Raw genomic sequence first — 19,246 nt, forward strand, 5'->3', positions numbered from 1 at the left:
TCTTTAATAACGAGGCCGCAGAAAATAAAATCGCTGGCGCGGTCTCACATAAAGGGAAGGACTGCTGTGAGTGACGGGTGCAGCTGGAGAACCCGCTCTCCAGCTGCAGCAGTACGAGCAGTGGATGACTGGTGTTGGGATCCACTTCCCTCAGACTCCTGTGCAGATTATGTTTTACACCAGAGTCACTGCTGTGTAACTTCTACACACCCGGAAAATATGATCACTGGGTCGGGGTCTCACTGATAAGCTCGTTTACGCACAGAAAGGGGACAGAAAGATACGCAGGGCACATTCATAACAACGTTTGCAATTTATTAAAATAAACGGGAGAATGGCAGTAAGCTTAACTCAAGGTAACTGATTCATAAAATACAATTCTTCCTGGATTTGGACATTTACAGCAGAAGACAGCAGGGTTTTGTGTTGAACACAGCAATAATGTCCTGATAGTCCAGAGAATCGTCAATTCTTTTTTGAAAAAAAGCAGGGACAAAGAGTTCAGTCTATCAGTCAACATTGTGTCACTGTTGCGTGTTTTGATCCTTTTGACAGCTGAAGATAGTCTTTCTACATGTTATCATGGGTGAGGTGAGGAGCGCGCATGCAGGAGACTGTTGATATTGGTGAATACATCCCCGGGGCGTGCGTCGAGCACTTCTATGAGCGTTTCCTCGTTGGCTTTTGGCTTCTTTTTGAGCTGCTGCACAAACACCGTGTGCTATGCGTCCCCCACGGAGATGGAAAAGTGGTCAGAGACGGATTGGATGTACGCGCTTTGTCCTCAGCGCGTGACAGGCAGCAGCGGCTATCATGCAGCCGCATGTGTCACACGTACTGTGGGCCCGGGTTAAAAACGGGTGGGCCAATGGAAAAAAATTCTTTAACTTTACGCCTTGAATTGAAATCTATTAATAATAGATGCAGTCGCCAGGTTTGACAGATCACAGTGTATGTGCTATTATAATCTATTTACATTTCTCCTCCCACTTTGCCAAATAGTGTGTAAATGCCGCATCTTGCATATTCATTGAGGCAAACGTACTACCTGGATTAGGGCTATTTTATAATAATCATAATAATAATAATAATAATACATTTCATTTAAAAACAGCACCTTTCAGAACACCCAAGGTCACTTTACAAAGCATAAAAACACAGCAAAAGTTGAGCTAAAACAATAAAAATGAAGCTATTGGAAAAGCTGTTTTAAATATGTGGCTTTTGCACATTTGAAAAACGCAGTCCTAAGTGCACACTATAAGTAAATTGGGTTGTACATTTATCTGTTTGTTTTTACTGTGCTATGAGGTCCAAATGCTCCTGGTCCGGCCCATCTGTCAAAATTTCAAACCCATTGTGGCCCGCAAGTCAAAAAGTTTGCCCACCCCTGTTCTAGCACTTACCAAATGTAAATTAAATTAACACCACATATTCCACATAACATGACATTTACAATCCCAAATGATCATACAGATAGTCCAACAGAAAATTCATTTGTGGAATTAAATAAATAAATAAATAAATAGATAAATCATTGGTCTGTCTGTCTGTGTTGTGGCCCAGTACCAAATGGCTCACGGACCAGCACTGGGCCATGGACCAGGTTGGTGATCATTGGTTGGGAACTGTCGCACTTGTTAACATAAAAGTGGATAAATACTTTATGTAAATATTGTTGTATCTTTTAATTAATTAATAAAATAATTCATTAAGTTATTGGAAGCTTAAAATATATTAGTATTCTACTTAGATTGTAAAACATTGAGCCATTGATTTGATGCTCTTTTTCATAGTTTTTTTTTTTGTCTGCAGCATTTAGTATTACATGTAAATTTAATTCTGCCATTAGGTGGCATTATTCTTTCATGTTGGGCATTGATGTTCAAGTAAAATTGCCACCCCGATCATGTCTTGTGTGTCATATGTATGGCTGACCATGTTCTCCGTATCTTGTTAGACCTGTCTTATTAAACATGATAATACGGTCAAGGGTTGTGTATTATGTAAGCCCAACCGTCACTGTCAAACATGTAGTGATAGCTCTTTCTTGCCAGGAATCCTTAAGATCTCTGGTCAGCCCAGCGAAATTATAAAAGTTCAAAAGGATTTATTCATATATTCATAGAAACTATCAGCAATCCAGTGCATTAAACTAGCTTAGTCTGGAGAAGGAGAAACCAATATTTTAGGGTCCACAAATGTGAGGCAGATTTTTTCCAGTGTTTTCAAAGCTATTTGCATATAAATTGAGACATTTCACCTAAATTGGAAACAGTACAGAGTAAAGATTGAAGCAAATCTCTGTGAAGTGTTGGTTTGGGACAGAGACAACAAGAGAGACCACCGCTCCTATTCATTCAGGAATAGCATACCCTCAAGTTAACACAAGCCAAACAAGCCATTATACTTAAAAATAAATAAATAAAAATAAAAATAAAAATAAAAATAAAAATAAAAATAAAAATAAAAATAAAAATAAAAATAAAAATAAAAATATATTTTTATTTATTTATTTATTTTTTTGGAGAAGATGCATTTTAGGCAGGTTATCCAGGCAGATCTATTTGGCAGAGCTCAAGGTTGTGCTGTCTTTGAGGGGGGGTACAGGTCGTTTTAAACCCATTGGCTACATGCTGCCACCTGCTCCAAAAACCAGGCCATACATTTGTGAACCTGAAATTAAAGTTTAATTTATCCCAATGGAACATGATAAGGATGTGCTTTTTAGATATTTTCAACAAGCACGTACATTAACAACAAATACGTGTTGTTATTGCACTGGTCAACAACGGTTAGTTAAACTGCTGTTTATTTGTTTTTCACCTTCATTTACGTAGGGAAGGGGACATGGTGGAGGGGGGGGGGGGGCGCTGAAAATCTGTTTTGAGCAGCTGTGTTTGCATATTGCATCTTATTACTGGGAGTTACGGTCCAGGTGACAAAATATTCAGTACCGCTGCTGATGCATGCTGCATGAGGCGCAGTGAAAAGAAAATTTGTTTCTGTCAAGGACAAAGTACAATTGAAGTTAAAACAAATATATATGTATGCTTTATGGGCTACGGCAAAGGTCCCTGATGTGTGTTGAGCACAGTGCTGGCTTGGAGTGAGATGCTGTCACAATGTTGGCTGTAATCTTTGACCACCAGCTGCGCATAGCACCTGTTTAGCTCTCCCAAATAGCTTTTCAGAGGTGGTGAGACAGGCATGTGCGCACACACAAAAACAAATTGATTTCTCTCCAGACGGAAGAGTGGTGTCTATCTCATCAGTATCCTCAAAGACAGCTGCCCAAATATATTACATTTTACACCACAATAGCTTCATTGCTCACTTTTAATGCTTTTGATCTCTGAGGCATGTCTGTAACTTTTTCTTTGTCTCAATACATTCATTATTGAATCAGCATGAAGGGGAATAATACTAAGAACTCGACGTGCAGTTTCTGTAGAAATTGTGTGTGAATGCATGCGGAATGCTTATGAAGGATACTGAAAGATAAATTAAGTGAAAATGACAAATGATAAATTTTTAGATGAATGATAAATAAAACACAACTCTAACTGCAAGCAGTCTAAGATGGAATTTGAACACTTCTCTTCTGTTTACTGGTTAAATGCTCAACCTGAGCCACAGTGAATTTGGTGTCAACCTTGAAAAGTGAAATGGTGGTGAAGGATGTCCTGCTAAATGCCATAGTGAATGTGTCATTGACAATGACTGATCTTAATTTCATTTTGTCATTGAAAATATGGAGGGATGTAGAAAAAAATAATGTGAAATCACAAATATAATGGGTGTTAAATAATTAGACAATGATTATTATATGAAATAATCTATGAACTGAGACTAAAATGTGCTCCAAGCGGGATTTGAACACAGATCTTCCAGGCAGTAGTCATGTGCTTACCACAGCACTATTGTAGATTTGGAAGTGTCTCTGACATTGCAGTGCAATACTGAAAGCTGCCATTGCATTTTTTTCTAAACTGATCAACTCATTTAATCCCAGCTATTTTCAATGGCGTAACCCCTTCAATAACAGCCGTTTTACTGGATTTTGACTGATCTTGCAAGGCCCACAGAATATCGTGTTCTATTGCTATAGAAACATGGAACCTACTAAAAGAAAGATTAGACTCTCTTCCTTTGTTTATATGCAGTAGCGAACGACGCTTGTATGTCCAAATTGACATGAAAACATATGATCCTTCGGATTACGTCATCACGTCAAATTCGCCCCAAAAAAAATAAAACGGAAATATCTAATGAACTTTTAAAAATTATTTCATATAAAATAATTTCAATTACTTAATTTTTCAAATATAACTTTTCTAGAAAAGTTGTTAAAGCTTTGTTTGCCACGTTAACTTTGACGTCTATAAATGGACGTCAAAGTTAGGATTGGTAGCACATTTACATAATAGTCATCATAAATCGCTTCTGACAGATTTATCTGCAATAACATTCAATTCAATACCATGAAGTAAAATATACGTATAGGAAGGATTGTGAAATAGCAAAAACATTTTGCATTACCCGTCAGCAGGTCTGTATATCTAGAGAGCATCAATAACTGTTGTTGTTTTTTTAATCCACAGATAGTGAATTGACACTATGAAACCTTCATGCGGGTGCAGTACATTCAGTAAAGCAGCCAAACCTTATCACAACTGTGTGCATAGCTGCATAACTGTATGCAAGATATTACATAATTCCATTATTTTGCCTATCTACTGACAGTAACAGACATTTTCAATATCTTCACAAAATAGCTTGAGTCAACGTGGCACATAATACATCTTGAATTCGTTATGAAAGATAAAGGCCTAATAAGTGAGTTTTATAATAGGAGTTATAAATAAATCAATGGCGGTAAACATATTAACAATATTCATCCATTCCAGCCATTCATTTAGCAAGCAGGTGATAGGTCACCTAGTTCAAGGAAAAAAACAATGACAGAAAAGTTACTTTGTTGTGCAAAATATCAGGAGCTCATGACTCTAAAGCACTAGTATAAATTCTACTTTTTAGCTTTAAATATTTAACCACCTAGGTCTGAGTCATAAAGTACTACTTTTGTGTCTTCTGTATATAGTAAGAATGGAGAAATGATTTAAGGGCTTCTCTCTAAGGCATGACCGGCATTGTTTGTTTAGTGTTTCTTCTTATTGCTTACCCAATTCTCTACGCTACAACACAGTGTGAAATATACTGCGCCATGACAGATGACATCCATCATTCTACAATTAAGTTTGAGATTGATGTTGGGACAATTGGTTTAACACACATTGCCAGTGAGCAGTAATTGGCAAAGAATCGTGTAGGCAGAGGTTGGCTTGTTGAAACGTAATTGTGCAAGCTTACACACACACACACACACGCACACACACACACACACACACACACACACACACACGCAATCAAAATGATGTCGAATTTGGGAGGACTCAGAGAGACAGGCAAGGCAAACAGACTTTCAAGGTCTGACGAATATGTCATCCAGAGAGTGGAGGGAATAATTTGCTCTCATAAGCGAAGGCTGATTCATGACATTACAAAATGCCACCCATGTCATGAATCAGACTTCTGAGTCATTCAAAAGGATTTTAGATCTGGGGGGGAGATGTGTTTAAAAAAATGATGTTTTTTTTAGAGAACTAATAAAAGGCGTTAAAACATTATTTAATGCCTCACACTATTTAATTAAAGAATCCCGATTAAAAGCAACGATAGCGCGTGGCACAAGTACTGTCCATTCATCCATTTCCGCTAATCCTCACAAGGGTAGCGGCTGAGCTGGAGCATATCCCAGCTAACTTTGTGCAAGAGACTATATATTATATATATTATATAGTACTCTAGTGTTGGTGTCTAAAATAGAGCTGTAATTAGCTGTGTGTGACTGTTCTGTTTTTACACCGCATAACACACAAAGCACATATCAAATAATTATCTCCATGTAATACAAAATCTTCCAACATATATATTTTTTTAGCATTTGAAAGGGGTTTTACAAAAGTAAGAATAACAATTAATTAAGGCTGCATCCCTCATAAATGGTGTTTTGCATGTAACAAAGAATAGAGCCATAAATCCAATAACCCTTTGGGAAAAATACAAATAGCAGAAAACTGCTTTCAAAGCAATTGTAACTAATTTGCCTCGTGACTGTGCTCAACTCTAATTTGAGCGAAGTGGTACTTTGAAGTAACTATGTAAGTAAGGCAGGAGGGAACATATAAAGAGGATATAATGGGATTACATCAATGGCAGAGTGTAAGAGGCACGAGATGTGGAAACGAAACAAAAAAAAACAGAAGGCTTATCATGGATATTTGTTCAAGATTTCTCAAAGGTGCTTAGCAAATTTACTGGCCATACATTCCCAGATAAACCCAGTGAATCAAATCAAATTTGGTTATTAAAAGGTGGAATTCTGTGCAAAACTAATCATTCCACATTGAACATTGAAAGCTCATATATTGACTCGCTCCCGTCATCTGCTGCCTAAGGTGAAAAAAGCCTGTTGTAACTAAAGGTTGGTGAGAGTATAAACTGCCACACTCTTCAAAATACCTTTTTTTTTTTTCATAATATTCGTAAAAAAAAATATGCTTGCATTTATGACTTTTTTTTGTGTTTCCTTTTTAAAGGCATAAACTGGCGAAGACCTGCCTGGAGCTCTGGAGAGCAAAAAGGGAGGGGGAAAAAAAACCAACAAACGCTTAATCATCTTCTGACCTTTCCAAAGGAGCTGGTGTCTTCCGGCATGACGAGGTGTTACAGCCATCCTCTCTGTCCTTTGCTCACCAGGATCTCATCTCCTCTTTCCTCCACCCACACATATTATACATCTACTGTATTTCACACTGGGTCCTAATGAGCACTTACTACTACTGGGAAGCAATTGTGTGTACGGTTGAAATCTCCACGAGCTGAGCTCCTGCGCTACTTCTGACCTTCCTTAACATTGTCCCTCAACCTCCCTCTGTGTTTATTTTTTCATCTGACTCTTGGTATCAAAGAGCTGTCACTAAACTCCTGTCAGTGTCAATGACTGTCATATCTCTGACTTTTTACTGTCCTTGAGCTCGCCATCTGAAGGCCTTAATGAGCCCTGTGGAGGAGAAAGCTGTCTCCTTCACCTCCAAGAATCCAAGTACTGAGGGGGCTGACACACAGGGAAAGGTAAGATGGTGGGGGCAGGTAATTATCTTTTCCGGGGCACTGCATGGCCGTCGAGCCCTATAGAAGGCGTGTTATAAATGAGCTGCCATATACCCTCCACTGCTGTGGATATAATTACACCAACCTAACCATCATTTCTTGCCCAACTGAATAAAGAAAGGATGATCCAAAACAGAGGGAGGATAGGAAGGTTGAGATTTCAAACTAACAATCTCAACTCAACTTTGTCAACTTTGCACATTAGTACCCATAAAGAACACTTAAAAAGAAAATATTAGTCTTACATATGAAATAAATGTAGGAATGACTCGTCATAAGACTGGACTTGGGATATATCAATCAATGTAAAAAACAAAACATTACACTACTTGTGAAAACGTTCCATAAGAACATAATGGCATCAATACAATTGTAGAACAATTGTAGTTTTTGGTTTGTGTAAAACTAGGGCTGGGCAATATGACTGAAAAGTATATCGCATTATAAGTATTTCATTTCATCAGTTGATAACGATTATTATAGAATTTTTATTTTTTATTTTTTTTAAATTAACTTTTAAAAAAAAAAAGACCTGGAGAAAAAGGTGGTGAATTTAGGCAAATGTAAAGAGGTGAATTTAACCAAATATATTTTAACATGTAATATTTAATCTTTAATAAGAGGTCAATGCAACTACGAAAAAGTCGTCTGGTCATTTATTTCAACGACGTTAAGCCGCACTTTCTTCGGATGACAGTAAACCAGACTCAAGAACAGTTCTTTGTGCTCAAAACACAAAGTGTGCTCAAAATGTCCTCTTACGTGCTTGTAATTGTAGCACAAATCTCACGCCACACTGTAGCCTCTGCCTACAACACGCATAATGCCAGGGTCAGAATTTCCTTCCTGATTTTTTTCTAATGACCATTTTATTGAACACATTTTGCATTGGTATTGATCATGTGTCTATTGCTATATGTACTGACATTGAATTATCGCCCAGTGATACCACCAACTTTTTTGTCATACCATGAGTATTCCATGAGCAGAAGGTAACATACAGTAACTGATTATAAAATGAAAATCATTTTATTTCGTGTCCTTAATTCGAACGTCACTTGACGAGAACAATATTCACACCCACTGTAGCAGTTTTACTTTCTTTTCATCAGTCATCTGAGCTTGAATGAGATACTTGAGTTGACACGCGGCTGTTGTGATTCTGGCGCAGCTGTGTGATCCTGGAAATAAATTATTAAATGTTTCCAAGTACCCCCTGCAATGTGCTATTGCTAACGTACCCCTAGGGGTAAGCGTACCCCTGATTGGGGAAACGCTGGTGTAGAACATAGGTGTAAAACTCCGGTCCTGGAGGGCCGAAGTCCTGCAGGTTTTGTATGTTTCCGTTCTCCAGCACAGCTGATATATGATCAGCTCATCAGCAAGCTCTGCATAAGCCTGATAACGATCCTGCTGACTGGAATCAGCTTGTGTTGGAAGAGGAAAAACCTCCAAAACCTGCAGGACCGCAGCCCTCGAGGATCGGAGTTTGACACCTATGGTGTAGAGTCAGATTTTAGTTTGCTATTATGCCACCGTTATGTCAAGCAATACTTAAGGGCTGGCGCTTTTATTACTACAAATGAAGTAAGCTGACAAAGGTCAAAGAGGATCTGAAATAAATAAATTTTAAAAACATGAAAGATCTAATCCCCCCCCCCCCTCACACACACACACACACAAAAAAAAGTCTAGGTCATTAAGTGTAACAGAAGCCTAAGGACAAATTGCATAATATAGTTTCACAAACTATCAAATTAAAAGAAGATTCTGGGAGCTGTATAGCCTGCAGAGGCTTTTGGTAAGTGGACGTTAAGCTGAATCGTGACAATAAAGAGATTGGAAGAAAGAGTTGGGTGTAAAAAGGAGGGGCCTAAAAGGCAAGACTAAAACAGGGGTGAAGAACAGAGAAAATAGAATGTCAGCAATGCATGAGCATGGCTTTGGAAGAGGACAGATCTCCTCTCAGCTCTAACAGAATACAACACAATGGGCATTCATTCAACTATTAAGTAGAAAAGTTTTTAAGCAAAGTCACTACAGATGTCCCCAAAATGTTCATGACTTTCTTAATCTTTATTCTATTATCAAAAGGTTCGTATTAGTGGTGCTCCGATTGATCGCAATCGACCGATTTCCATGGACTGATCACTAGTCAATCACAATGATATCCATCCAACCTCACATTCACACTAACGGTTCTTTCAAGAGTCTTCACTTAACCAAACCAATTGATTTTAGACTCTGGGAGGAGCACGCTTATCTTCTGCTGGTGATGCAGCATTTAACTAAACCACTGGACCACCATAACACGCGAGTCATATATCATGTTTTATACATGTTTGGAAGACCCCACTTGGGTCTTGGTCCGCACACAGCATATTCCCTTCAGTGTCAGAAAAGTGACAGCAGTTTGGTGGAACAAAGGAATACATCACATTAACATAATTTTGCATGGTAATGTATTCAGCATTGGGAACGACTTTCCACAACAGAGAGACATATTTGTTGGGGGGGGGTTGTGTTAAGAGGAGCAAAATGGAATGAATTTGCAAAAACATGCAGAGACGAAAGGCTTAACAAATATTTGCCACCATATTTAGGATTCAAAATGAAGATAAACTACTATAATCTCTTGAGCCCAATTGTGTTGACACACACAGCAGCACATCTCACCCCGGTGTTACTTCTTAACTCTAATTTAAAAAAGAAAAAGAAAAATACATACATTCATCCTAAAAGATCTGTTCATCACCAATCTGATATGAGACCAGCAAAATAGACGGCGTTTAAAAGTACTGCTGTCATTTGTTTTTTACATTGTAGTTCTCACACACACACACGGGAAACAAGTTGCTTTATTCAGCACAACCAGACTCCGCTCTGTAATTAAACGTAGATATGGGTCAAAACTCCCAGCAGGTTTGCTGGCATGGGCTGAAAAGCAAATCGACTATTCTCTAAGTGACTTTTATTAATTAGTCTTTCGAAGTCAGAAAATAATATATCTTGTAAGCTTTAAGCTTAATGTAATGGGAAGTTCTCTCACTCCTTGGCAGAGATTTGGACTGTGCTCGCCAAATGATGGGTACACAACAAACAGCTATTGTAAATCAAGGGTGTACAATATCCAAAGTACTACTAAAAAGCTTGAGGATACATTACCTTTCCAAAGCTGCCCTTCCCAATAGCCCGCAATATCTGAAAGTGGTCAAAGTTCACTGCAAAGAAAAAGAAAAAAACATTTCATTATTATAAAAACTGTCACAATATAGGACAATAAACATAGATTACCAATAATGTCAAAGTCCCAGTTAAAGTTGTTAGTTTTAGTTGAGTGACTAGCTTACATCTTACCTACCATATAAGGGTTTGGTTTGGTTTGATTTCATTTTCATGTAGTTTTGAGGGACCCTTTTATAGCACAAATTCCTAAATCGAAAACTGTTGGAGATGATAGTGTGTAGTCCTCTAAAGCCAAAATAAGTAATGTTTATTGAAAAAGAATGACAAAAAAAGAAAATATGGTCTCTGGCCGCAGATTATTGTAATCATCTTGGACTTCTTTAGAGTCAGTAGTCAAGAAAAACATTTCTTAAATGTTACCTGCTGGTAGCAATGTTGAAAGGGAAAACAAGCTAGTTGAATCTTTTGTTGGATCTCAATAAGAATGAGTATGGTGCTTCCTTAGGATTGCTTATGAAACAAGGGGATCCTATGTTTACCAAAACAGTAGGAATTCAGAGAAACGTCATTATTTTTCCGAGGTTTTAGTGGACGCTTTATATGACAAGACAAAGCAGCATGCAGCATAATAGGATATCATCTATCAAAAAGAAGGTGAAGGAACAACATCTTCCCCTGTTGGGTTACGAAGCTGCTGACACACCAGGATGATATGCTGAGTGGGCTCCGCTGTCATCCGCAGTGGGAGATTGGCTCCTGTGGAGGAGCTTCTACTGGCAAGAAGCCCATGTCATGGCAAACGTGCGGTTCTGAAATGGTTAGGGTGGACCTTTAAGTACTTGAAAAAAAAAAAGTCTAAATTAAAGAGTCCGTATCACGCTATTTTAAGCTCTCACATAATTAACTATAGGCATATGTATACGTTTTAATGATAGCTTACATTTGGCATAACGGCGATGTCATTTCAGATGAAATAAATAAAATAAATAAATAAATTGAGTGGGTATTTTTCTAACCCGGAAGAAAGACGCCTGGTTCACTAAAACTAGTGTTGTTCCGATACCGGTTTTTGACCCCTGATACCGTACCGATACCAAGTTTTTTTTCCAACATGAAAAGGCTGCCCTGCCATTGGTTCAGACCATTCAAGGGCCAATAGGATATCTTGGCTAATTTTTAACTGATAGTTGTCTGCAATCTCGAGTTTTTTGAAAATAACAGTTTTCATTGCATCAGTTAGTGGATATTGTATGCGCATTGGCTGAACAATCCACATTACAATGTTGTAGAAGGCAATTTCCAAATCACGAAGGCTAACTGCACACCTGGATATAAGCAATAGTTAAGGCAGTGGAACAAAAGGTAGGGACATGTATGATGTGAAGAGATACAGAAAAAGACCCAAATAGAGGTAATTCTAGTCTTTTACGGGTTTATGTTCATCTTAATAGGATGTGTCTTTGTATATTCTGACAAAGCAAGCTTTGGTTTGCTTTGAGAACATGGCATTTAGAAAGCAGAAGTACCGGTGCACATTTTGTAAATTTAATTTCTACCCACAACATCACATTGTCCATTATGTGGTCTCCAGTTTCACCCTAAGGGGGCTAGTGGTAAAAGAGAATCCCTAACATGATCAATAAACCGAACGAGGTATACTGTTCCCGTCAGCTGGAATTGATGCACCGAGTCGAACTCCAATGCAACCAAGAAATGTGAAGAAGGCAAATTGCCATCTAATGGGGGCAACCTGATATCTTTGATGTCATTATGTGTCAGCAATCCCATTTTTAGGATTAAGAGTACCATTGTACCACCTCCTATTCACTTCTGTGTATTAGAGAGCCAATTTAAGTACAATATAATGAGTGTTTCTGCAAGTGCTGTTTTATTTATTACCGTATTTCCTTGAGTAACACATCAAACGTGGTTTGCACATCTGCCACACTGTCAAAGGTTCTGGGTGTTATTTCGGCTCAGACCTTTCTGTGTGGAGTTTGCTCATGTCGAGTGGATATAAAAAGTCTTCAGTGGACCCCCACAAATAGGGACCAGGTATAACCGGTGTAAATACCAATTGATAAGCACTGGAATTTTGTGTACATGGGAAAAAAAAAAGTTGGCCAGTATAATAAAGGAATAGTAGTCAGGTTCTACCCAAATTTGACATTTGACACTTGAGGCTCACAATCCGCATTCCCTTTGTATTGATGGATGGAATTTTCTCTTGTCGCTCTGATGTTGTCAAGCATTTAATTATCTGAAAGCGGGATTCCATCTCGGCTGCGTCCAAGCACGCATTTTCATGGCAATAAGCCCCTTCAGTGGGTCCTCTCTTAAAGGGACAGGCGAATAAATCTTATCTTGGCTGTTGTGTCTCCGATGTGCCAATTTGCCAGGAATGCCTCGTAAAAGCATTCTTAAGTCAGCTCTCTAGTAGATTGTGAGCCAGCCGTTATACTTGTATTGTATGACTGGAATGCAAACTGTATAGATAAATCCTGTGGATTATGAACAAAGCCCCTCCTGTAATCAATACCTTCCTGCTGTGCTTTTTGAGAATGTGCCTTTTAAACAAATGCAATGCACTACCTTACCAGCTCACGCATGAGAGACATGCATTGCATACACTGACTGCATAAAACCGATGCAGAAACGCATGGCCTTGTAAGAATGAAGCCACATTACAGAGGGAAGTTTTCAAGGCATTAGTTTCATTTTTTTTTTTAGCAGACACCCACACTGGAATGTGTGTGTCATGAGTATCAACAAGGATCATAACACCAACAAGACAAAGCAAAGTTGCAGCCATTTCCTGTGTGCGATCACTTAATATTTTATTGCGCCGCCATTTAATAGGCTGCTGTACTCAATCCACACCTCAGACCTCAGGTCTGAGATGGATGTACTACTAACTATATGACAAAAATGTTTACCTTTTTTTGTAGGGATTTTCCTGCCACTTTATAGATGCCATTAAAGGGCTAAAAATAAATGAGCACTGTGACCTTCCACTGATCTTTGATCTTCAGTGCATCCTGAATCCCCGGAATAATTAGCGGCACATGCTCTGGATGCTAATGAAGGATATAGTGGCTTGAAATATTTTACATTACGAGCAGCCTTCATTGATAGGCAAATCCCGCTCCGTTTCTGAATTGCTTCTTATACAAGGCAGAATTTTAACAGAGGGGAGATCTTAACATGCTGGAAAATCTTAACACACTCAGTGGCACTATGGGTTCATTAAAGATGATAGTGTTGTCCTCATAGACCAAAGACATTCTTACATCTAAGATTTTCTCTACCAAAAACAACCCCATCAATTCAAGTAAAAAAGTGCCTGTGCAGATGTTGAAAGCAACCTTTGATTATTATGTTGACTTAAATCAATATAATCACTGAGCAGCAATCTTTTTTTTTTCTTCTTTGAACACTACTCTAGCGTAGGCTCTCTAAACAGCGCTAATAAATATTCATCAGCACTACATAGCTTATTATCATTGGGGTGCGACAGTTTCTGCAATGGATTGCAAGTGATAATTGGACAAAAATGGCATAGATCCACATGAGGGGTCTGTCAGAGTAACACTTCCCAAATCTTCAAGGGTGAGTCAAACTCAGAGTAGAGTGTCACAAGTGGCATTTTATGATCATTGTGTATGCATTTATAATCCCTTTTTATGTTTCATACCTTTTACTGGACAGATGTTATGATGAAACACACACACACACATCACATCACATGATCTGAAGTTAACCAGCTGTTTCATATCACAACAGTTTTGAAGCCTATGTAACCAGAACATACATTCCTGATGACTTTTGCATATAATATTTCCCTGCCATGTGCATTTATTTCTGAACAACAAACTTACAGTGGACTCCAGTGGATTTCCATTCAAGGGAATAAGGACCGAGACCATCAAAAGGCTACAGAGATGCCAGATAAAAGCTAAATAAATGCTTGCTCAACATGTCAAGACATAGGTGTTTCTCACACATTGGAAATCTACTTGGGTGGGTGGACTCGGGCGAGGAGGGGTGGGGGTTTGGTTCTCAGTCGTGTTAGTTGCGTCTCCTCTAGCCTCAAGATCAACGTTACATGCGGTGTATCTGGTTGATTTATTTATTTTTAACTTCTTGGGTGGTGGCCGGTTTACTTGGGTGACCCGCCCAAGTATTAACATGTTGTGGGAAACACTGACTTGAACTCGCACACATGTACACAGAACAGCTGGGAATGTTGATATTGTTTGAGACTATAATATAACCACTCACTGAACATGAACAGTTTTCATTTTGCAATGACAGATACACTAGTGCTCATTTTAAAGGTACATTGTGGAGTTTGTCACATTTTTACTCATGACTGCTATCTCTGGCCAAAAGCATAACTGCAGCTTGTCAAGCATGTCAAGGTCGTTACATGGTGCGTGTGTGAGTACGTGTGGGTACGTGCGCTCAAATAAATTTTTCATTTTTTCAGTTTTCTAGCAGTCTGAGCTGGAGTTTGGGGCTGTGCTCAAAGCTGGCCTCTTCTTGCTTTTTTTCAGTTTCCATCCCAATTGTGCCGTACGCTTGCAAACACAACACTATAAGCCTGCGGGGTCAAGCATAACGTCTCCCTCTACCACTCCAGGCCTCCCCAGCCCCAACAAACTGTCACGCCACACTGAAGGGAAGATACAAGCTGATAGGCGCAGTCACAGTTAAAAACTCAGGGCTCTTTGTACTCATCTGGGCATTGACGGACCATGCATGATGTAGAAAAAGCTTTAATATTAACATTTTGAACTCCACATTCACCTTTAAATAACATACAGATTGTAAGTGTCACTATGTGTTGAGGAACGGCAAACGTGTGACCAAAGCAGTTGCTGTGGCTTTAGCCGCCTTCTGATAGGCCAAATTAAACTTGATCAGCAGCAAATGAGTTTTCCCATGATGAACATCATGTTTTTGTTACAAAGCAGTGTGTGTCAAATCGGTAAAATTACCGAAAGAACAATACTGAGCTCTCCAGAAAAAAAAAGAAGAAAAAAAAACCAGTGTGTGGCAACTTCTTTTTCCCTGTATTAGGGAAGATACTTGTCACAATCTCAAAGTCCAAAGCCATAACCATTATTGCTTCATCTTCGTTTTTTTTTTCAAAAATCACCAGGGTCCATTTATTACTAAAACAGGTATTGATCCATTGTTAAAATGCCATAATCTAAAGTCTGTTTACAGATGGATACATTAAGGATCTATTTAGAGAGTGGTGGGAGGTGGTGGGAGGAAATGCAGCACAATAGGATGACGAGGAGGAGCAGCCACAGGGATTCTCAAAGAGGAAAGCAAAAGACTGTTACTGTAATAATACAGTGAGATAATGCCAACATGAGTTATGCTTCATTAAGGATGAGAGGTTCTGAATTTGGAGGAAGAGCCGCGATAAAAAAAAATTAAGACTTTACTTTTGAAAAGTTAAATACTTCCAGCATAGTTCAAGATGAACTGAGTGTAGATACCCGATTACTTATTGCCGGTCTCCATCAATTTTCATGTACCCAGAATTGGTCGCAGGGAAACTGTCCACACGCTCAAATTTGCATTTTCACCAAACAGAAACTGAACCTACCCTACCTGCACCAAAGTAAGGTGAATGTACCAAGCAGACATTGGTTAATGGAGTCCTTACCGGAGGGAACCAATGTATCAGAATAAACACAGGTGTACATGTGTAAATTATTTACAAACTATTATAGCAAGTACAGCTGCACCAGGCTACAGGATGGTGAAACTGAGCTATGTATGACTGCAACCAGGGGGATAGTTCTGTCCTCACAAAGTCTCTCTGTAACAAAGCAGATGTGTGCTAGGCTGCTAGCCCAGATACATGTAAATTGTGTTTGACTCGCAGGTATTGAGTATGAGCATCAGAAAGAATCCCAAACTCTCAATTAGGAGGAAGCTTAAATTCCAAAATTCTCATGGTTTGTGCAATGCTTGGTTTAAGTCTAAGGGTGCAATGGGTAGCTCAAAGGACTGATATTCCAATTATTACATCAGGTTCTAGCAGCGTGTGCGAGCCTGATTTACTGGAGAGGAAGTGAGGCTGTGTACTTGAAATGGTAGAGGAAAAAAAAAAAAAGAGAGCAATGATGATGACATATCAAATCGTTAAAATTACCGAATGAACAATACTGAGCTCTCCAGAATTTTTTTTTTAAAAAATGAAATGGTAGAGGGAGCCCCGCGAACGAAGGAAAAAGAAGCAGATCAACGTGAAGAGGACGTTAGACTTGAGCTTTTCATAGGCAACATCGTCAAATAAAAGATTATTCGTTGTGCTTGTGCATCCCTGCCTCTAAAATAATCAGATTTGAAGCCTGGGGTTAGCAAAATATGGTTAGAGTGGGAGGCAAATGTGATTACTGACTTTGAGCATGTAAACATGGGTCTTGCAGCAACCTAGTTATTGAATTTTGTGTAGAGGTGCACGCTAATTGACTTTCTTAACCTGATATTATTAAATCATCTTTTCTTTTTTCTTTTTCCCCACACATGACTTTTTGTTTTGGACAAAAACAAACCCCTGGCTGTAGGTGTTTCTTGTCCTCGATCACTGATGTGAAGACCTCAGTCACATTCTCCAACACTTCTCATTTCAAACGAACAGCCACTATAAAAAAATCAGCAATGCTTCTATTTAAGTGAAACAATACCCATAATTCCATAATGCCTAATTCTCACTAATTTTTTTTACATTAAAATGTAATTCCCTCAAAAAGATTCAAACTAAATGCTAAGTTGAAGTATTGTAATGTTTTATGCCCCAATGTACTGGAAGCAAACTACTTTGGCATTCCTGAACTACTGTACTGAAAAATGTTAACTGAAAGCATTATCTAATACTTAACTATGGGGTGTGTGTGTTAGAAGCAAACACATGAGTTCCTCCTTTATCGCTGTCAAAAACTCCGGCCCACTTGGGACAAATCAGGTTGGCTTCTTATGTAATTTTCTGTGCCAGTCTTCTAAATTCAGCTTCCAAGTCTGCAACAAAGCCTGAACAAGTAAAATGAACACACTGTGTGACCAACAAACTGCACATTACATCAGGTACAATATGCAAGTACTTAATATTTGGTGGAGAGGGTAGATTTGTCTTTTGAAAATTAATTGTAAAGATGGGTACGACATGGCTTAGCAAGTAAGTTTGCTGTCTTGCAAATATAGCAAGGCTCGAAATAAGCGGCCTCGCATCGCAGCTTTTGCGCCAAAATGTGGGTTTTGCGAGCCAAATGGACAAACTGACTAGCAAAACTCACGATTTTTTTTTACACAAGAACCACAATAGCTGATTAACAGAGCAAATTCAAGAGTGTAGCCACTTCAGTGACAATATATCACCCCCAACAATAAGCTGGAACACCAACGGGAACGCTGTGTTGCCATCTTTAACACTTTTTGAAAACAACATTAATTGAGATGAAAGAAGACTTTTAATGTGGGTACTGTATTTGCATGTTTGTCGCATAATCGTTATATATTTACGTCGCAGGATATTTAAAAAAAAATGTAATGACTACTTTTCACATGATTCTAAGTTGCCATTCGAGAAAAAATAAATAAAAAGACAATAGGGCATACAAGTGGTTTTCTTTTTTATGTAATCAACTGTTTTTATTCCTTAAATTCACATTGTGTAACACAGCAAACTGCATTTTCTTGTCAAGAAGCAAAGCTAATGTAATTTTGCGAATATTTTATTGCGCAGATCTCAAAAGTCAAAATCAGTATTCAGGGCTCTATTGTGAAAACAAACAAATAACATAATTTCTATTATAATTATTTTATGCTAGTATACTGTAGTGAATTGGGTTGCGTGTATTGTTTTATACACGTTATGTTCCGTTTTGCTAAGCGATGCTATTTCCGAACGTCTTTGAATGCATCATGCGACTCGACTCGCTCACGGGACGGATGAGTTCAAAGTGCGCACGTGAGAGAGGACATTCGGTCCCACTCTGTCTCAGAGTCGTAATTTATATTTACGGGCAAGGCTGACGGAATGTCTGGCTGGGATTTATTGCTTGAAGTTAGGAAAACTTCCAATCGCACTCCCCAAATGTTCCATGTCCAAAATTATTGATACCTTTTTGTCAATAAAACATATAATGTTCTAAAAAAAATCAATGTGATTATGTTGGATTATTTACTCATAATCCGGGTAGAGAAAAATCTGAATATAAATAAAAATTTAAGTTAATTATCTTGATCTCTTCAATATTCCTTCATTGTTCAAATTAAACTGTATATAACATTATTTTCGGTCAGTGGACCGATAGGACATGAATATTATATTATTATATAGGAAGAGTCATATACTGTACTTAGCTAACTGTGTTAACTATAACATGAAACCAATGCAGAAGGGGGAAAAATATAGTATAATTGGTTTCTCAGGGCAATCCTGTTTAATCTTTGCAAGAGAGTTCTACACACATAAAAGACCTGAACATCTACAAATACACACACATTTGCAGACGTACAAAACACCGCACCTAATGAACGGGATTACAGTATTCGATTTGTCACTCTTGTTTATTAATTGCTCTCTATTTGCATCCAGGTTGCAGCCAAAAATATACCTAGAGTTCAATTCAGGTCCCCCTTCAGGAATTAGCACCTACTGCTGCTTCTCTTCTGTTTTTTGTTTTTTTCCCCATGAATCTACAGTAGTACTGTAATTGCAGCAGTGGGAATGGCTGTGGGATAGCCTGAAAGAAGCGATATATTTCTCTGTAAAGTCAAACTGCCCCTAGCAGCCTGATAG

General features: G+C 38.4%; 1 protein-coding gene across 2 annotated transcripts in view; it reads right to left on the reverse strand.

The window, feature by feature from the left end:
• stk32c (serine/threonine kinase 32C) overlaps positions 1-19,246 on the reverse strand; it is a 52,311-nt gene that overhangs the window by 24,469 nt on the left and 8,596 nt on the right. For both annotated transcript variants that reach the window (XM_077581622.1, XM_077581620.1), the window contains exon 2: positions 10,402-10,457. In XM_077581622.1, the coding sequence (XP_077437748.1) occupies positions 10,402-10,457 (56 nt within the window). The remainder of the gene's footprint in view (positions 1-10,401; positions 10,458-19,246) is intronic.

Source organism: Vanacampus margaritifer, chromosome 12, assembly GCF_051991255.1.
Source record: "Vanacampus margaritifer isolate UIUO_Vmar chromosome 12, RoL_Vmar_1.0, whole genome shotgun sequence".
NCBI classification, from domain to species: domain Eukaryota; kingdom Metazoa; phylum Chordata; class Actinopteri; order Syngnathiformes; family Syngnathidae; genus Vanacampus; species Vanacampus margaritifer.